This window comes from Ornithodoros turicata, chromosome 2, assembly GCF_037126465.1.
Source record: "Ornithodoros turicata isolate Travis chromosome 2, ASM3712646v1, whole genome shotgun sequence".
Taxonomy (NCBI): domain Eukaryota; kingdom Metazoa; phylum Arthropoda; class Arachnida; order Ixodida; family Argasidae; genus Ornithodoros; species Ornithodoros turicata.
In genome coordinates, this window is record NC_088202.1 from 90,350,330 (window position 1) to 90,364,913 (window position 14,584).

Here is a 14,584-nt window from a genome sequence, read left to right on the forward strand (position 1 = left end):
GCTGCGGTAGGTGACGTCACGGAGAGGAGCACATCTGCGGAAGCGGTCTTCGCGGCACCAGATACACGGGCGAGTCTGAATCTGCGGGTGTGCAAGGCGCGTATGGGTTGGATTCAAGTACACAATGGAGTGTGAGCAGAGTATGAGTGTTGGGTTAAGTAGGCGCAAAAAAGAAACGGACTCGAGCGAAGGCGACCGAGCTGCCGAAGCCGAGAAACAACGCAAGCAACATCAGGCAGTGGATGTCGCTGCTCAACGCCGAAAGCAGGCGAACGAGATGGAGGAAGAGCGAAAGCAGTGTTTCAAAGTATGCCGCCGGCATGCAAGAAGGCTTGCGCTGCTGTTGTGGTTGTGTAGTTAGTAACGGTTAGGGATAGTTAGGGGTGCTTAGAGGTGGATAGTGGTAGTGGGTAGGCCGGCTGAATGCTAACGCATTTCTGCCGCGTCAGTTACATTAATCCTCCTTCAATTTCTTTCAATTTCAGAAAAGTTTCCTTTTTGATGTACCCCTCTTTTTTAATCTTCACTACTAGTTGAAAGGGATCGCATTGAGTATGTAAGGTGAAATACAGTCATTGATTGTTTTGATGCGTGAATGCAAAATTTTTAGTCTAGTGTAGATTTTCCTAGTTCACTCCAAAGCCTTTATTCCTAGTTGCCAAGGAAGGGTTCAAGAAGTGTGAATGCATAGACCTGTGTGTGTTCAGGTTCTATGTTTTTGAAAATTGGGCTATGCAAAACTTGTCTCATTTCAGGAGCTGTAAAATTGGGTGATATTAGCATGTACAGTTAACCCGCGTTTATCCGGACTTCATTTATCCGGATCCTGCGCTATCCGGACAAAAAAGCATTGGGACAGATTTCTCCTCATGTATTTCGCCCTCGTTTATCCGGGCTTCAGCTTCCGGACTCGGACGAGAATTCCAATGAACAGAAGTGACTAATACCCAGCAATTGGCTTCATTTATCCGGTCATCGTCCAGGAAGGACGCTTGGCCCACACCTAGTCAAGCGAGGTCGAGGACCGTGGTCGCGGCCTCCTTTTTACGGACACAAAGAAGGTGTTGCTAGGAACAATTTTCTCTCGTTCCGACTTTGCACGTTACACAAAAGTAATCCACTGAGCAGTCTGGTCATTTCAGACTAAGAAGGTCCGCAACGAGGACCCCTGCGCTGCAATCACAGGTGACGACATCGATAGTGTTCAAGAAGAACCTAATGATGAAAGCAGGGACGTACCAGCTGTGACGGTAGAAAATGCGCGGGCGGCACTGAGAACAGCGCTAGTATTTTTCTAGGAACAGAACAAATTTCGCGAGTTAATGCCATTAGCAAAGATTTGCAAGAACCGGATGTGTGTATTACAATGAAACATATGACAATAGATAGTTTTCTGTGTAATAGTCAACAAAGATGTCCGTTTAGGATCACTCTGGATTTTCATATTTCACTTATCCGGTTCCCCTGCTATCCGGACATTTTCACAGGAAACGAGGCCGTCCGGATAAACGCGGGTAGACTGTATAAGGAGATTTTGGGGTGAGAAATTTTTTAAACAACTTCTCTCACTTCAAATGAACATGACATGCCGAGCAGCTGTGCTGAATGCACAGTGCTTGGCTTTCTCCAGTGCGCATATTGGTGACAGAATATAGGCAACGATGATGCAAGTCCGGGTGGGGGATGAAGATGGGTTTTATCGAGTTTAACCTCCAAAATACACTTCAAAGGTGTCCGACACTTCTTGAACCCACTTAGCTACCTTGTCATGACCACCGTCTCTCTCCACTGCTCATGCTCGCAGTGTGTTATTAATTTCCCTACATTCTCGAACATGGCACTCAAACAAACGATTTACACCACTGTCAAACGGCTGGACTAGAGGTAACGCTGCATATTTCTTAGGGGCAACTCTTCTGGGAAAAACTATTCATGATGTGCACTGGTAGATAACACTCTCTGCCTCTTCGTGACACTTCTCACAATGTATAGCATGCATGTTATGGACCAGAAAATACGGTATTTTTGCTGCCATGGAAGTGCTGAATGTGGACCTTGCAAATGCCTGAACCGCTACTGCATTGTAATCCACGCCTGCATCAAATGGGACAATGTCTAGAGGTCAGGGATGATATTTAATACTTACATTACCCATGTTCCAAAATACACCAGCATTGTGCGCTTGGTCCAAAATATCAGGTTGTGAAAGGCACTTTGTCATGGCTCTCCAGTTCCCAGGAGACATGTGCTTCTAAAACGTGGGCCAATTTGAGCCCAGATGCGTACAGAAGACGTGGACTTTCCTCGAACAAGATTCAGTGTCAGTGGTATTGCCCTAAAAATCCAAAATCTTGGACTCTTGCAGTCTGAAAAATTGGTTGACGACTGCATTCCTAAATAAGCTTAGAATGGCTAGGTGGCAAGTTTAGAAGTAGTGGAGGGTCTAGTGAAAGGTATACAATACATATTGTACAATGTTGGTTCTTCTGACTTTGGATAGAACACCACAGGTGTTATAGCCAGTGGTGGTAGCTTGACTCTTGATAACAAAAGAGCATGTGAAAAGAACAAGGAAGGGCAATGAATTCTCTGTCGTTTGTTGGAATAGAATGGTCCCAGCTTTGTGCATTGAAACAGCTTCAGCTTTTCCCATTTGGTAGGCAGCTCTACAAAATAAATTTTGATCACTACACAGCATATAGTGCGAGTGAAATGCTGGAAGCAATAGAATTAGTAGTATATTCACCATTTGTAGTGTTCTTTGCAGTGGATGCCTGCTACAGCAGCATTGCATGTAACACAGTTAGTAACATAGTTTGGAAGAAAACTTTGCATACTATCCCATGACAATAAAGGATTGACCATCTGTTTTGCTTGTGTTTCTGATAGGTTTACCTTCACCCTATTGTTTCTAAACTGTGCACCACCCCCGGCTTAATGACATTGTGGTAACCAGTGTGGCTGACATTGTCACCACACCATATGTCTTATGATCACCACATAGTATTGTTTGTGGTAGAAACGTTTAAGAAAAAGTGAGGGAACATGCTTTTATGTCACTTGCATCCATATTTTATCATGCTCATGGACAGGTACTTTCTTTGTTCCTGCAAAGTTGAGATGTGTTCAACCTGTTTTTGCTTGCAGCAAAGGTGCATCTGAAGGCGCAGATGCCTCTTCAGGCAGTTCGTCTGCTCGGAAAAGGTATCGAAGTAAGGTGAGCACAAAATGAGCATGTTGTGAAATATCATACTGGTTTTAGCTGCAAAAGTGTTTGGAGCTGAGACATACTTCACGAAAAGCGTAACAGCCGAAGTGAAGTGCAACATCGATTCCAAAATTTCAAGCTGATTGGTCATTTCGGTTCTTCTTTTGCACAGTGAAAAAACTGTGGGTGGCCCCTTTAATATATCTTATAGTGGAAGGATGTTTCTAATTTGCCTCACTTCCCTCGTTCCTCATGGTTCCCACTGGTGTTTGAAAACTTTGAATACCCTGGAATTCAAAAATGCATTTTTGAAGGTCTGGAACACTTTGGAATCTCCCACAGTCCTCGAAAACCTTTGATTTTGCATCTTTTTCTTATCTTCATCTTTTCTTTGCTTCCTTCCTTTCTTTCTTTTTCGTGAAGCTGCAGTGCAGATTCTGCTTATCCAGAGTCAGCACTATAGTTTTGAAACCAAAAAGTTAGCGCTATTGCAACGGCAATCAGTAGTGGAAACCAGATATGCGATAAATGATTCCCTGCGTTGAATCCATTAGCCTTCTTTTCTGTCCTGTGATCTCTAACATTCAAGAGTCGTGAGTCATGTTTGTGAATGGATCACTTGCATAATCCCCATGTATTCTGCTAAATGATACCCATAGCTTATAAATATTTTTGTTAAATATCGAAGTTCCGACCACAAACTGTGTTCTACATCTCGAGCAAAATGACGGCTGAACCTTAAAATGTCCTTGAAAGACCCTCGAATTTTTGTTCCAGGATTGAGTGGGAACCACAAATAAATTAAAATGTAAGGACCCCGTATTGACTGATTGATACGCGCATTTTCAGAATGACACGCTTCTGTCGCCGGCAAGGTATTGCTGGGACGAAGCATCGGTACGAGTGGCTACAGTGAATATCTCGTCAATTTGCAAGCATTCTGTACACTGTAGCACAAATAATTTTTGTTAAGCTTTCACTGTTGGCAATGTAGCACAGTGCAGCAAAAAAGTGCACCTTGTACACCTGTTTAGTACCCATTTAAGAAACCAAATAAAGTTCATAGAGAAAATGTTACGCTTATGCAAACTAATCTCCTTTTGTGTTCCTGCACTTCAGGCGTGGAGAGAAAACATGAGTAAAAGAATTAACAGCAAAACTGCATCGGGAAGTAGTTCAGAATCCGAAAATGAAAAGGTGAGAACACTTTTCTACTGTAGCACAGCTGTTGTACGCATGCTTTTTTTGCCTTCCTGTGGCAGCTACTGGCTGTGGACAGGATGTGAATGCAGAGTTCAGGTGGTATTCTAGTTTCTTAGCTGTACAGCTAGGGGTTTCTTAATGGTGGGCTGAAGAAGACTCAGCAAAAAAAAAAAAAAAAAAAATTCAGTTCAGGGCCCTGCCTACAACTACATCTGTAATCCCAAAATTTCATTGAAGTCTGCATAGCTGCTTTCCGCATTTGGGTCACCATGGCGCTTTCTGTGCTTATCTACATGGCATCATTGTGATCTTCTGTGGATTCATTCCAGATCTGGACTACCGCATTGACTCGCATGTTTTGCACCATCGCATAATTTTCGAATCTCTAGTTCGGCCCGACAAATGCAAAGGAAAATTTTGGAATTTTGCAATGTTTCAATATGTTCCGTGCAATGTGCACATCCCCAATATTTCCAACTTTGGGGGGAGAAAAAGTGTCCAAATTATGCGAGTAAATACGGTACTTTTTCGATTTATCGAAAATTACCAGTATGGCTCGTTGCATATACGGGACTCACATATCTTCTGTGGCGTTGTTTCAGGGGTCGTCACCGAGTCACCAGTCTCCGCCAAAGAAAAGGAAAACATCCCCTCGTGTCCCCAAAGTTAACCCCGTTGTTATTCTGAGGGACCTCTCTGAATACGTCGACACGAACTCTAAAGAGCCTTACACTGTCCATCAAGCGAATGGAACGGATGTTCTCATCAAACAGGTAATGAAAACAGGTTTTGCTTATGTTCCTCATTCCATGTAGGTCGGTGTTCATTGCATGCATGCCAGAGTCTGGGCTGTGTGAATAACCAAATTGGGCCAGCAAATTTGATTGTGCTGAAGCAGTTATGTTACTTGCTAATGCCTCATTGCAAATCCAACATGAGTCAAAGTACTGCAAGCACAATGGCATGAATATTATGGACAGGAACTGGTTTTAATTTGTCCTTACATACTGCAAATCTATTGCGGACGATTTTTCACGAATTTTCAAATTGTCAACTTTTAAACTCATTCGTGAGTACTTGATTACGCGATTGGCGGGGTCCTCTCAATGTCCTGGTGAGGTCCTGTTAGGTCAGTGTCACTTTATTCGTGAGTACAGTTTTTCGTGATTATCTTGTCATCGCAAAGTTCGCAAAAATTAGTATGTTGCGAATATACAAATACATTTGCAGTATATGTCTGCTTCAGTTTGTTAGAATAATAGCAGATCCTTTGTTAGTGACTAAAAAGAAACTTAGCTGTTTTATTCTAGACATGGATTAGTTATTGAGACCCGATTGTGTATTCATGTTGTGACTGCTGCTGTACAGTGTAAATAGGGAGACCAGCGTCTGTCAAGCCTCCTCACCTTTTTGCTACCTCTTCCACTGAAATTAAGGGAAGGTGTCTACTACTATAGGGAGGTACATGTTGGTTTGGTTTCTGTTCTACTATACATGCAATCAGAATGATAGTTGGGAACACAAGATGTGTTTCTGATATATAGTACACCCTCTTATTTTCTTTCTAATTTTCTTCTATTGTAATTCCAAGAGCAATTCTGTCTGCCTGAAACATTTCCTTGACATTGACCTTCACCTTTTGCTGTATACCTGCATGCAGCTCCTGCTCTAACAGAGCATACCTGCACGTGTGCCTTGATCACAATATTTTTTCCCCCACAGGATTCCAGCAAAGAGGCTTGTGTTTCCCTTGAAAAGCTGCACAAGAAAATGTAAGTACTGTACTTTTTGTTTTTGTCACTTACACAACAAGTCTAACCTGTTGGTCTCACTTGGCAAGACTGAATCTCATTGTGTAGTGAGTCACTTGATGGGATACTGAGCGAAACTCTTGTGCAAAAGAATCCTTATTAATCTGTTCCCACCCGTTTTGTAAGCACTGGAGTTCATGCTTGAGTTGTGCACCTCCTATAGGAGGAAATGCTGCCATATTCATATTGCCATAGTCAGTATTTATCAGGTTCACAGAGGTCTCTTTTTACACTTTTTTTTTTTTTTTTTCACTTTAAAAGATTTATTACTGAGAGAAGAGTTTCCTCTCTTCCCAGTACATAGTCGGCCGTGGATTTGTAGGAACTATAGAATCGGTCTGGATTATTGAACAGTCTGAATATTTAGTCAATGGCCAAAATCTACTTTTTTCCCAGAGTGTTTATTCGGAGCACGAGACAGCACATCACTACAAACTTCTCAGCACAGCATTGTCTCTTTGCGCATTTATAAGTGTGTTGATGAGTGCAAGCATCGCAGCATTTGACGGGGAGTATCAACAATATCCTCGTCGCCTCTGTGGCAGTCAGAGCCTTCCGCTGGTAAACCAGGAACTTGGCACGCAGTCTTGTCGCTTGTTAATTCAATGCACTTGCAACTCAATTCACTCATCACCTGTACCGCAATTCAGTGGAGTATTCAGTATTAATATAGCGCGACCCTATTAGTCCGAACTGAAGTTCAGGACCGAAGATTTGTTCGAATAGAGCGTAGTTCGAACTAAAAGGAGTCACTCTGAATGAGGGCCTGCTTTGGAGACGTGGCATGGCTCTCTAGGCCTTGCCTAAAGTGACCAGACGTCCTGGCATAAGTGGGACGAGTCCCACTTTTCCAGTTGTTGTTCCACTCTTCGTCCAGCCTGCCCGTGGGACAGCTTTCTCTCCCGCTTCGGCTGCAACAACCTCCGAATGAAAGCAAGATTCGGCTAAGCAGCAGAAGCATTTTTGACTTCCATGTGGCCGTCCCTCGACTCACATTGATCCCCCATCCTAAGCAATGGAACTACTTAAAGTAGCACAGAAGTCATTTTTAACACCCAGTTTTCTTCCTATAAAACTGTTAAGTAGGCCAGTAAGATGCACCATGCGAAGTAATTTACACCACAGAGTCATAATTATCGCAGAAATTGAACTTAAAATACGCCGCAAAAAGCGACCGTGCGCAATGGTGGTGAAGAGCAGTACCAGCCTGTGATCTGCCTGGAACCTCACGCTGACGCTATAAGGAGAACGCTCGCTGATTGGCCTAGAGAAATGTCGTCTGCTACTCGGCTGTTCGGGGTTCTGATAAAGCCTTTCTCCTTGCTCAGTAATGCTTCGGCCGCTTCTTCTATCCCCAATTCTCCGGGAAAACTGGCAAAACAGGTTTACGGCGGCAAAGGGACAAGACGCTGACCCCCACTGACCGGCAAACCAGAACGAGTCTCCTTATGCCGTCATCGGTGACGTGACATCATACCTCCTCATCCTCGTTATAGCTGGAGTGGCGAGTTAAGGGTGAAGGCGCGGAGCTGTGTTTGTGTGAGTTTTTTTTCTGGGAAACAAATTGCACACATCAAAACCTTTCTCGCTATTCGGTATAATGACACACACACTTTCATCAGATGTCTTAATCTGAAATTGTTTTTGGATGGCCCTCTGTACTCCTTTAATGTGCTTGCTAATGAGCCATTCCAGGTGTCACAATTTTGTCGAAGCCAAAGCTCGCTTTGACATGTTGGCTCATCAAACCATGTCACAGTGGGGGTGTGGTCTTGGTATAATGATCAGTCGGCAAATACATAGACATGAAGGGACATTAAAGAGAATACATCCCTATCGAAATATTTTATGTGTGCGCTAGGTAGTATGTAACATGCAAAAAAAAAAAGGACCTGAAAATTGTGGCACAAGTGTAGGTGAAATAAGAAGAGTTCAGTTTGCTATCACCAATCATGCCACAAATTTTTGTGTTCAGGATTTATTTCATTTTGTGACTGCGATATATGCCCTGTGCCCAAATTGCAAAATATTGGGGCTGCAAAATTAAAGGGTTTTACGATATTTTTGATTTCGTTCAACGATCTTCTGCATCTGCAAAATACAAAAATGGAGCAAAGTTTACAGCATATATGATATACAATAACACAGGGAAACTGTTATACATTTTGGTCGTGTCCACCTTGTTCACTATTGGTGCACGTGTTTTTGAGAAAAGACTGCAGTCAAACAGAAAGTTGCATCTGCAAGGGGTATTCCTGTTTTGTCAAACGTCATCAGCAGTGACTGGTGATGCAATGCGTGACACCAGCTCTTATGACTGCAAGTGTTATTTTGCAGTGGCATTTGTGTGCTTCCTCAGCCACTGATCTTGTGTGGTATTAATTTGAAATGTTATTTCTTCATCAGTCTTATGTTTGCTTAGAGTGACAAATTATCTGTACAGTAAACAAAATACACGAGTTATACCAGTGCAGGAGAAACATGTTACTGCCCTTGTCAGTCAGGTTCTAGCTCTCTTGAAGAGGGTGAGAGACTATCGATAACCGCATGTTTTTAATGCACTGTTAATAATATTGTGGTCCATATCTGCTATGCACAAAGTCGTACCTGTCTGTGAAACATGCCGGTTTTGTAGTAACAGTTACAAGGTTAGACAGAGTTAGTAGACCCCAAATGGGAAATTTTTCTGTGGAGGAGCACACAGATATTGTGGCAACAGGTATGCCTAACACACTCCTGTGAAGAGTGTATGCATATGGTTTCTACAATAGTACATAACTATCTTTGGAGGGCAGTGGGAGAAAATGACGGATTCTCTCCGGCAGCGCAAGATATCCAATGTGCGACAACTTCTGAGGCGAGATCGCATCAGTGTAGGATGTTGCTCGACATATTCATAGCACAAAACCCCCTACCTTCAGTATGATTCCTCCAACATTGGGAGTATCGTTTCACAACTCCTTCACCAATGAACTCTGAGTACAAAGTGGCAAAATAGACGATTTCAGGAAATTCCAGTGCTCCTTGTGCATGCGTTGCATCCTGGGCGCTTACTGTCATGGGGAAAAGGAGAATGGTCCTTCAGGCTTCGTTTTTGCTGACCTTGACACGTCGTGGGCAGAGATAGGAGAAATTGAAACAGTTTGGAGACCGTCTCCTCCTTTCCGATAACCCAAGTTCACACAGTTCAAAGTGGTGCTAAGCACTCTGGGATATTCTGACTCTTTTGTGTGTTTGTGTTGCATAATTACGAAACAATGTTTTTGAGAAATTTATGTGCACTGGACACTGGTCACGGGCTACCACTAGATCTGCTACTTTTTCGGCTGCTGCTTTGGTGTTAGCCTCGCCCCGCAATTCTCATACTAGTAGAAACAAATTCACAAGTTACAGTTAGTATAAATTATTGTGAGATCCTGTTGCTACTGAGCTATTACTACATTGCCTATGCCACCATCTCATAAAAACAGGTGATCAGTCCAAATTTTTCTTAAAATTCGATCAAAAGTTTACTTAAGGGCCAGATATCATGTAGACTTCCTAAGTTTCCCATCGGTGTATCGTGTCAATAACGGCTGCACATTCCTTGCTATTTGCTGGATGCAAGTCGTTAGATGTATGATTGTACACTAGTTGTATAAATATGGCGATACACACATGCTGTGGAACTTTAGTTTAGTTAGTGGAACAATCCATTTCACTTTTATGACATTGAGCTATTGGGAACTCATTCATGTGGCTGTAGCCATTCTATATTTAAAGGGACTATGAAATATCTCGAGCACCCTTTGTAATTCTACTTGAAAGTGCTTTTCCATGTTTACGTATTGGTATACAGAGCATTCTGCACCATCAAAATTTGCTATTGTCTTACAAAATGTCAGAAAAATCATCGCCCAGTCTGTCTTCCTCATTGCTCCTCTCCGTCTCACTTACTCTCAATGCGGAATATCATCCACATGTTTCGTAGTCCTGGTTCATCTCTAGCACTGGAAGAGGATATGGAGAAGCACTCATCAGAGAAGCATTTCATCACACCTGAAGATGTATGCAACTAGAGAAAGATGCAAGCATAGCGGGGATGAGTGAATCGAGCTTTACTCAGGCAGGCCCTGTTACATTATGCCAACAGACTCTCACAAGGATGAGGAGGCCAAGATCACCAAGGTGACATCACAGAAGCCAGAACGGAAGCTGACATCACTGGTGCGCGTGCGTGCACCATGATGTTGTGATTTACGTCCATGCTGTACCACACGAGGACATTTGAATGCTTTTGTGAGAGAACTATTTGTCCCTTGAACACAAAGCTTTGCTTATGTAATTCAACAGGGAAGAATAGTGCAAAAACATGGACCGAGAGAAGAGACGTACACACACATGTATGTGTCTCTTCTCTTCATTCAGGTTTTCGCATTGTTTTTCCCTGTTCAAGATGTACCAACTTGCCCACATCACAACTCAGTTTGCTCATGTGTTTGTAGATAGCATTCATAGTCCCTTTAACACTATTGCCATCTCTGACTAAGAATGCATTCAAGACATACAAATGCTCAAAGGCACAAACGTAGAAAGGGCATGGATCCGTGACATATTAAGAAGGATCAAGCAGCCGATGCGGAACACGTAGGCGTAGAATAGATGGGACAACTGCTACATCTACTGCCTTTCTTCGCCTATGTGTTCCACATCGACTGGGTTTTTTTCTTTTTAATATGTCACATCGCCAACTACCCCGCCTTGCGACAGTTGTGGATCCACGATCTTGGAACTGCAATAGTCTCATTGTTCTCACTGTCTTGATATAGATGCATGCCTTCGCATGAAGCAGCCACCAAAATATAGGATCGTTTCTGTTTGCAGAAGTAAACTACTGTTAGAACCATTACAGGCATTTAAGGACCAAGACAGGATTCAAGGTGAGTGACATGCGGCACACCTCTTCTCTGTCTTTTCAAACGGGAGAAAAAGTGAAACACATAATGCAAGTGTGGGTACGTGGAATGCAAAAGGAAAAAAAGAAATGTGAAACAAATCTCACAATTTTCATGTTGGTACCTGTAACACCTGTTGTATTTGTAAGAAATACTTTTGTTTTGTATGTATCTGCATGCATATAAAGGGGGCACTAAAATGCAAGAGCACATTCACTTCAAATTATGTTACACACTGTGTTAATTTCACACTTGTCGTCGTAATTCAAAACCTGCATTATGAAGCTACAATCAGAGTTATACTGGATTCTTTCTCGCTTCGGCACTAAGCAGTGAACATCACTTGAGCTTGTGCATGACGGGCGCTTTTAGTCCATGCTGCGCATGCCACGCCGTGAAGCAGCTGCGGCAAAAAACATAGTGCGAGTTAGGAAGCAGAGTGGTGCCGCTGTCCGAAGGACGTGAAGATAATTGTTGTCGGTGGAACATTTTGTAATAACTGTTGTGGGCTACAATTCAGTAAATCCGTATTCAAAAGTGCAACAGTGCACATCATGCCGTGTATGTACACAACACTACGACCGGCCCCATTCGAAATCCACACTCACATGATATGCATGTGCACGCTTCTCCTGCTGTCTCATTGGATGATGCCAATCTTTGCTTCCTGGGGATCCCATTGGTTGCCGCCAAAGGCAGCTCCGTTTTCATTGTTTCTTTTTTGTTTTTGTTTCTTCGTCATGCCCTACAATTTATTTACTACTGACAGATTGATGAAATATGACGCCACTTCAGCCACAGTATTGTTTATTATTAATTGCATGAGGGGGTAGCATGACAAATCATAAAACGTGCTAGAAGATAAAAGTGCAACAGACACACTTACCTTCTGCTTCTGTGTCAGGTTTCATGTTTTTTTTATCACTCCTTGTTATGTCTTATAGAAAAATTTATTAACACTCTAGGACTGTGTGCCTACTATGCCTACTATAATGCAATGTACATGTGTACAATATGCAGTACAAATATGTGTAAACCTATGCATACTACTTGCAGCGCCCTTGTCTGAAATCTTTATTCAAAGGTACAGCTACCCATATTGGCTCGACCTCTCTTGAAGGGGTTGTACCATTATAGTGTTTGAGGGAGATGAGTACGCTATACGAGTTTATTAGTCGGAGGAAACAATCCTGCAACACCTGGAGATTTGAAATAGGATAAACCGCGAGCAGTCGATTTCAGACAAGTATGTCGCAAGCGGTACATTATTTACAATATCATTATTGCCAGTAACTGACACTTTCACATGACATGCTGTAAACATTATGTTTCTCGGCTCTTAATTGTTCTTTCTTCAGTGCTTATGAGATTTAGGAGTGTACTTTGAGTGACGATAACACATTGAACTGAAGAATTCTTAGCCCAACAACAATGTGGGCACTTAAAGGGATTGTGACACTTTGCACCAAGTTATGCTGCATAAATGGAAAAGACTGTTCTTTGCATCAATATGAATCTGCATTACCAGTTTTACTGCATGGGGGTAATGTAATGCCACCTAGATAAAGAAAGCCTGTTTAATGCCTCCTGTTCCATCCTCGCTAGTGGACGTGTAGTATCAGGGTTCAGCCAGTTGCTGCAGATAATTGCAAACACAGGCTTTCTGTGGCTATAAATGTCTGCCCGTGTGGCTCATGACGGCTCATGACAGCTCGTCCCCATAGCTACGACCACCGAGGCACAGTCGCGATTGGCGGACTTTTAATTGTACCCCAAGTTGTTTGAGCCATCAAGCTTTCTTTCTAGGTGTCCTGATTCCCACTGGCCCTTGATATCCTTGAATACCCTGGAATTTGAAAATGCTATTTTCACGGTCAGGGAATCCCTGGAATTTTCCACAGTCCCTGGAAACCCTTGATTTTCTTGTTCTTCTTATTCTCACGGAGCTTCAGTGCAAACCTCGCTGATCTGGAGTAAGAACTATAGTTTCGAAACCACTTGAGTTAGCACTCATTGCAATAGTAATCAGTAGCAGAATCCCGAAGTGCAAGAACTGAACGTCACTCTTCATCATATTCGTCAGCCTTCCTTTCTATCCCGTAATCTTTAACATATAGGAGTCCTCAGCCACGTTGGTGAACATATCGCTATTGCCCCCTTCCAGCACATCTTCATGTATTCTGCCATGTGATACCTGCAGCTTATAAATATTTTTGTGAAATATTGAAGTCCTGGCCATAAACCATGTTTTACATCCTGGGCAAAATGTCTGCTGAGCCTTGAAACGTCCTTGAGTTTTGGTTCAAATATTGAGTTGGCACCATGTGGTGTTGGTAACAGACACGTAGAAAATTGGCACTGTGAATACCGAAACTCGTCCGGCTAAGACATAACGGAAGGCATCTCAGTCAAAGAGGCACCCGCTGGCGAAGTCACATGTTTTAGAGAACCAATCAGGATTACAGCGGCTCTTGCTCCTCTGACATGCGAAAGTTATTTCAAAGGCTTGTGTCCTACCAACAATGACACATATAAAAATAGTTATATTTTCCTCAATAACTTGGCATGTGGTACGATGTGTGCGTGGTGCAATGAATCACATCTATCAAACTGTCACAACCCCTTTAATAATAATAATTGCATAGTGTCCTTCAGTAAGAAAGCTGACCATGAAGCAGTGTGCCCCCTAGGGCTTCTTTACTTGCTTTTCTCAAATTATATCTGACAATGCTTAGGGTGTTCTCTGAAGTTTCTTGGAAGTTTGAGAACAATTTGCAAGAACCTATGAGTAGAATAATTACTACGACATACTGCAATCATTATGGCTGCACAGCATCCTCAGTGCAAACAATTCCGTCTCATTGCATTTAAACAGACATGGTATGGGCGCGTGCATGGCCACGTTGCCTCAATGACGGGCTTTTTTAACGCATCACACTTATAAAAGTGCCACCATGGACTAAATGTCTAATCTTCAGAACACTACTGAATTTTTGTAAATGCAAGTCTACATGTTTTGCACTGTACTGTCCCAAAACATTGTTTCTCGGTGTGATGCAGAAGTATCATAAAATTAATTTATAGTTTTGAGAAGCATCATGTCATTGGGTGGCCCATTCTACCCAGACGTCTGGCAACATTGCTATCCCCGAACGTTGACTTCCAATATGTGGTGGAGAGTTGATATGTGAGCTGTTGTTTGGAGACGGACACCCGATCTCGTCACCTACTCTTGGAGAATCCAAAACTATTAAGTTTTGCGGGTGCATTCGAAAAAAATTAATGGGAGTACGTAACGTTCACTTACGGCGTTCATATTTCGCATATGGAGTCTTTCAGCGAGGTTGATTTGTGGTACAAAATAAAATAAATATCGCTATTAGTCAGTGGTGGCACTTTTAGTATACTAGTTGCAGGGGTTTATAGTA

The 14,584-nt window shown here is 42.5% G+C and overlaps 1 protein-coding gene across 1 annotated transcript in view; it reads left to right on the plus strand.

The window, feature by feature from the left end:
- Positions 1 to 14,584, plus strand: part of LOC135385753 (hepatoma-derived growth factor-related protein 2-like) — a 42,313-nt gene that overhangs the window by 16,623 nt on the left and 11,106 nt on the right. The window contains 4 exon segments of the mRNA XM_064615247.1: positions 3,148 to 3,217; positions 4,328 to 4,405; positions 5,014 to 5,184; positions 6,134 to 6,183. Of these exon segments, the coding sequence (XP_064471317.1) occupies positions 3,148 to 3,217; positions 4,328 to 4,405; positions 5,014 to 5,184; positions 6,134 to 6,183 (369 nt within the window).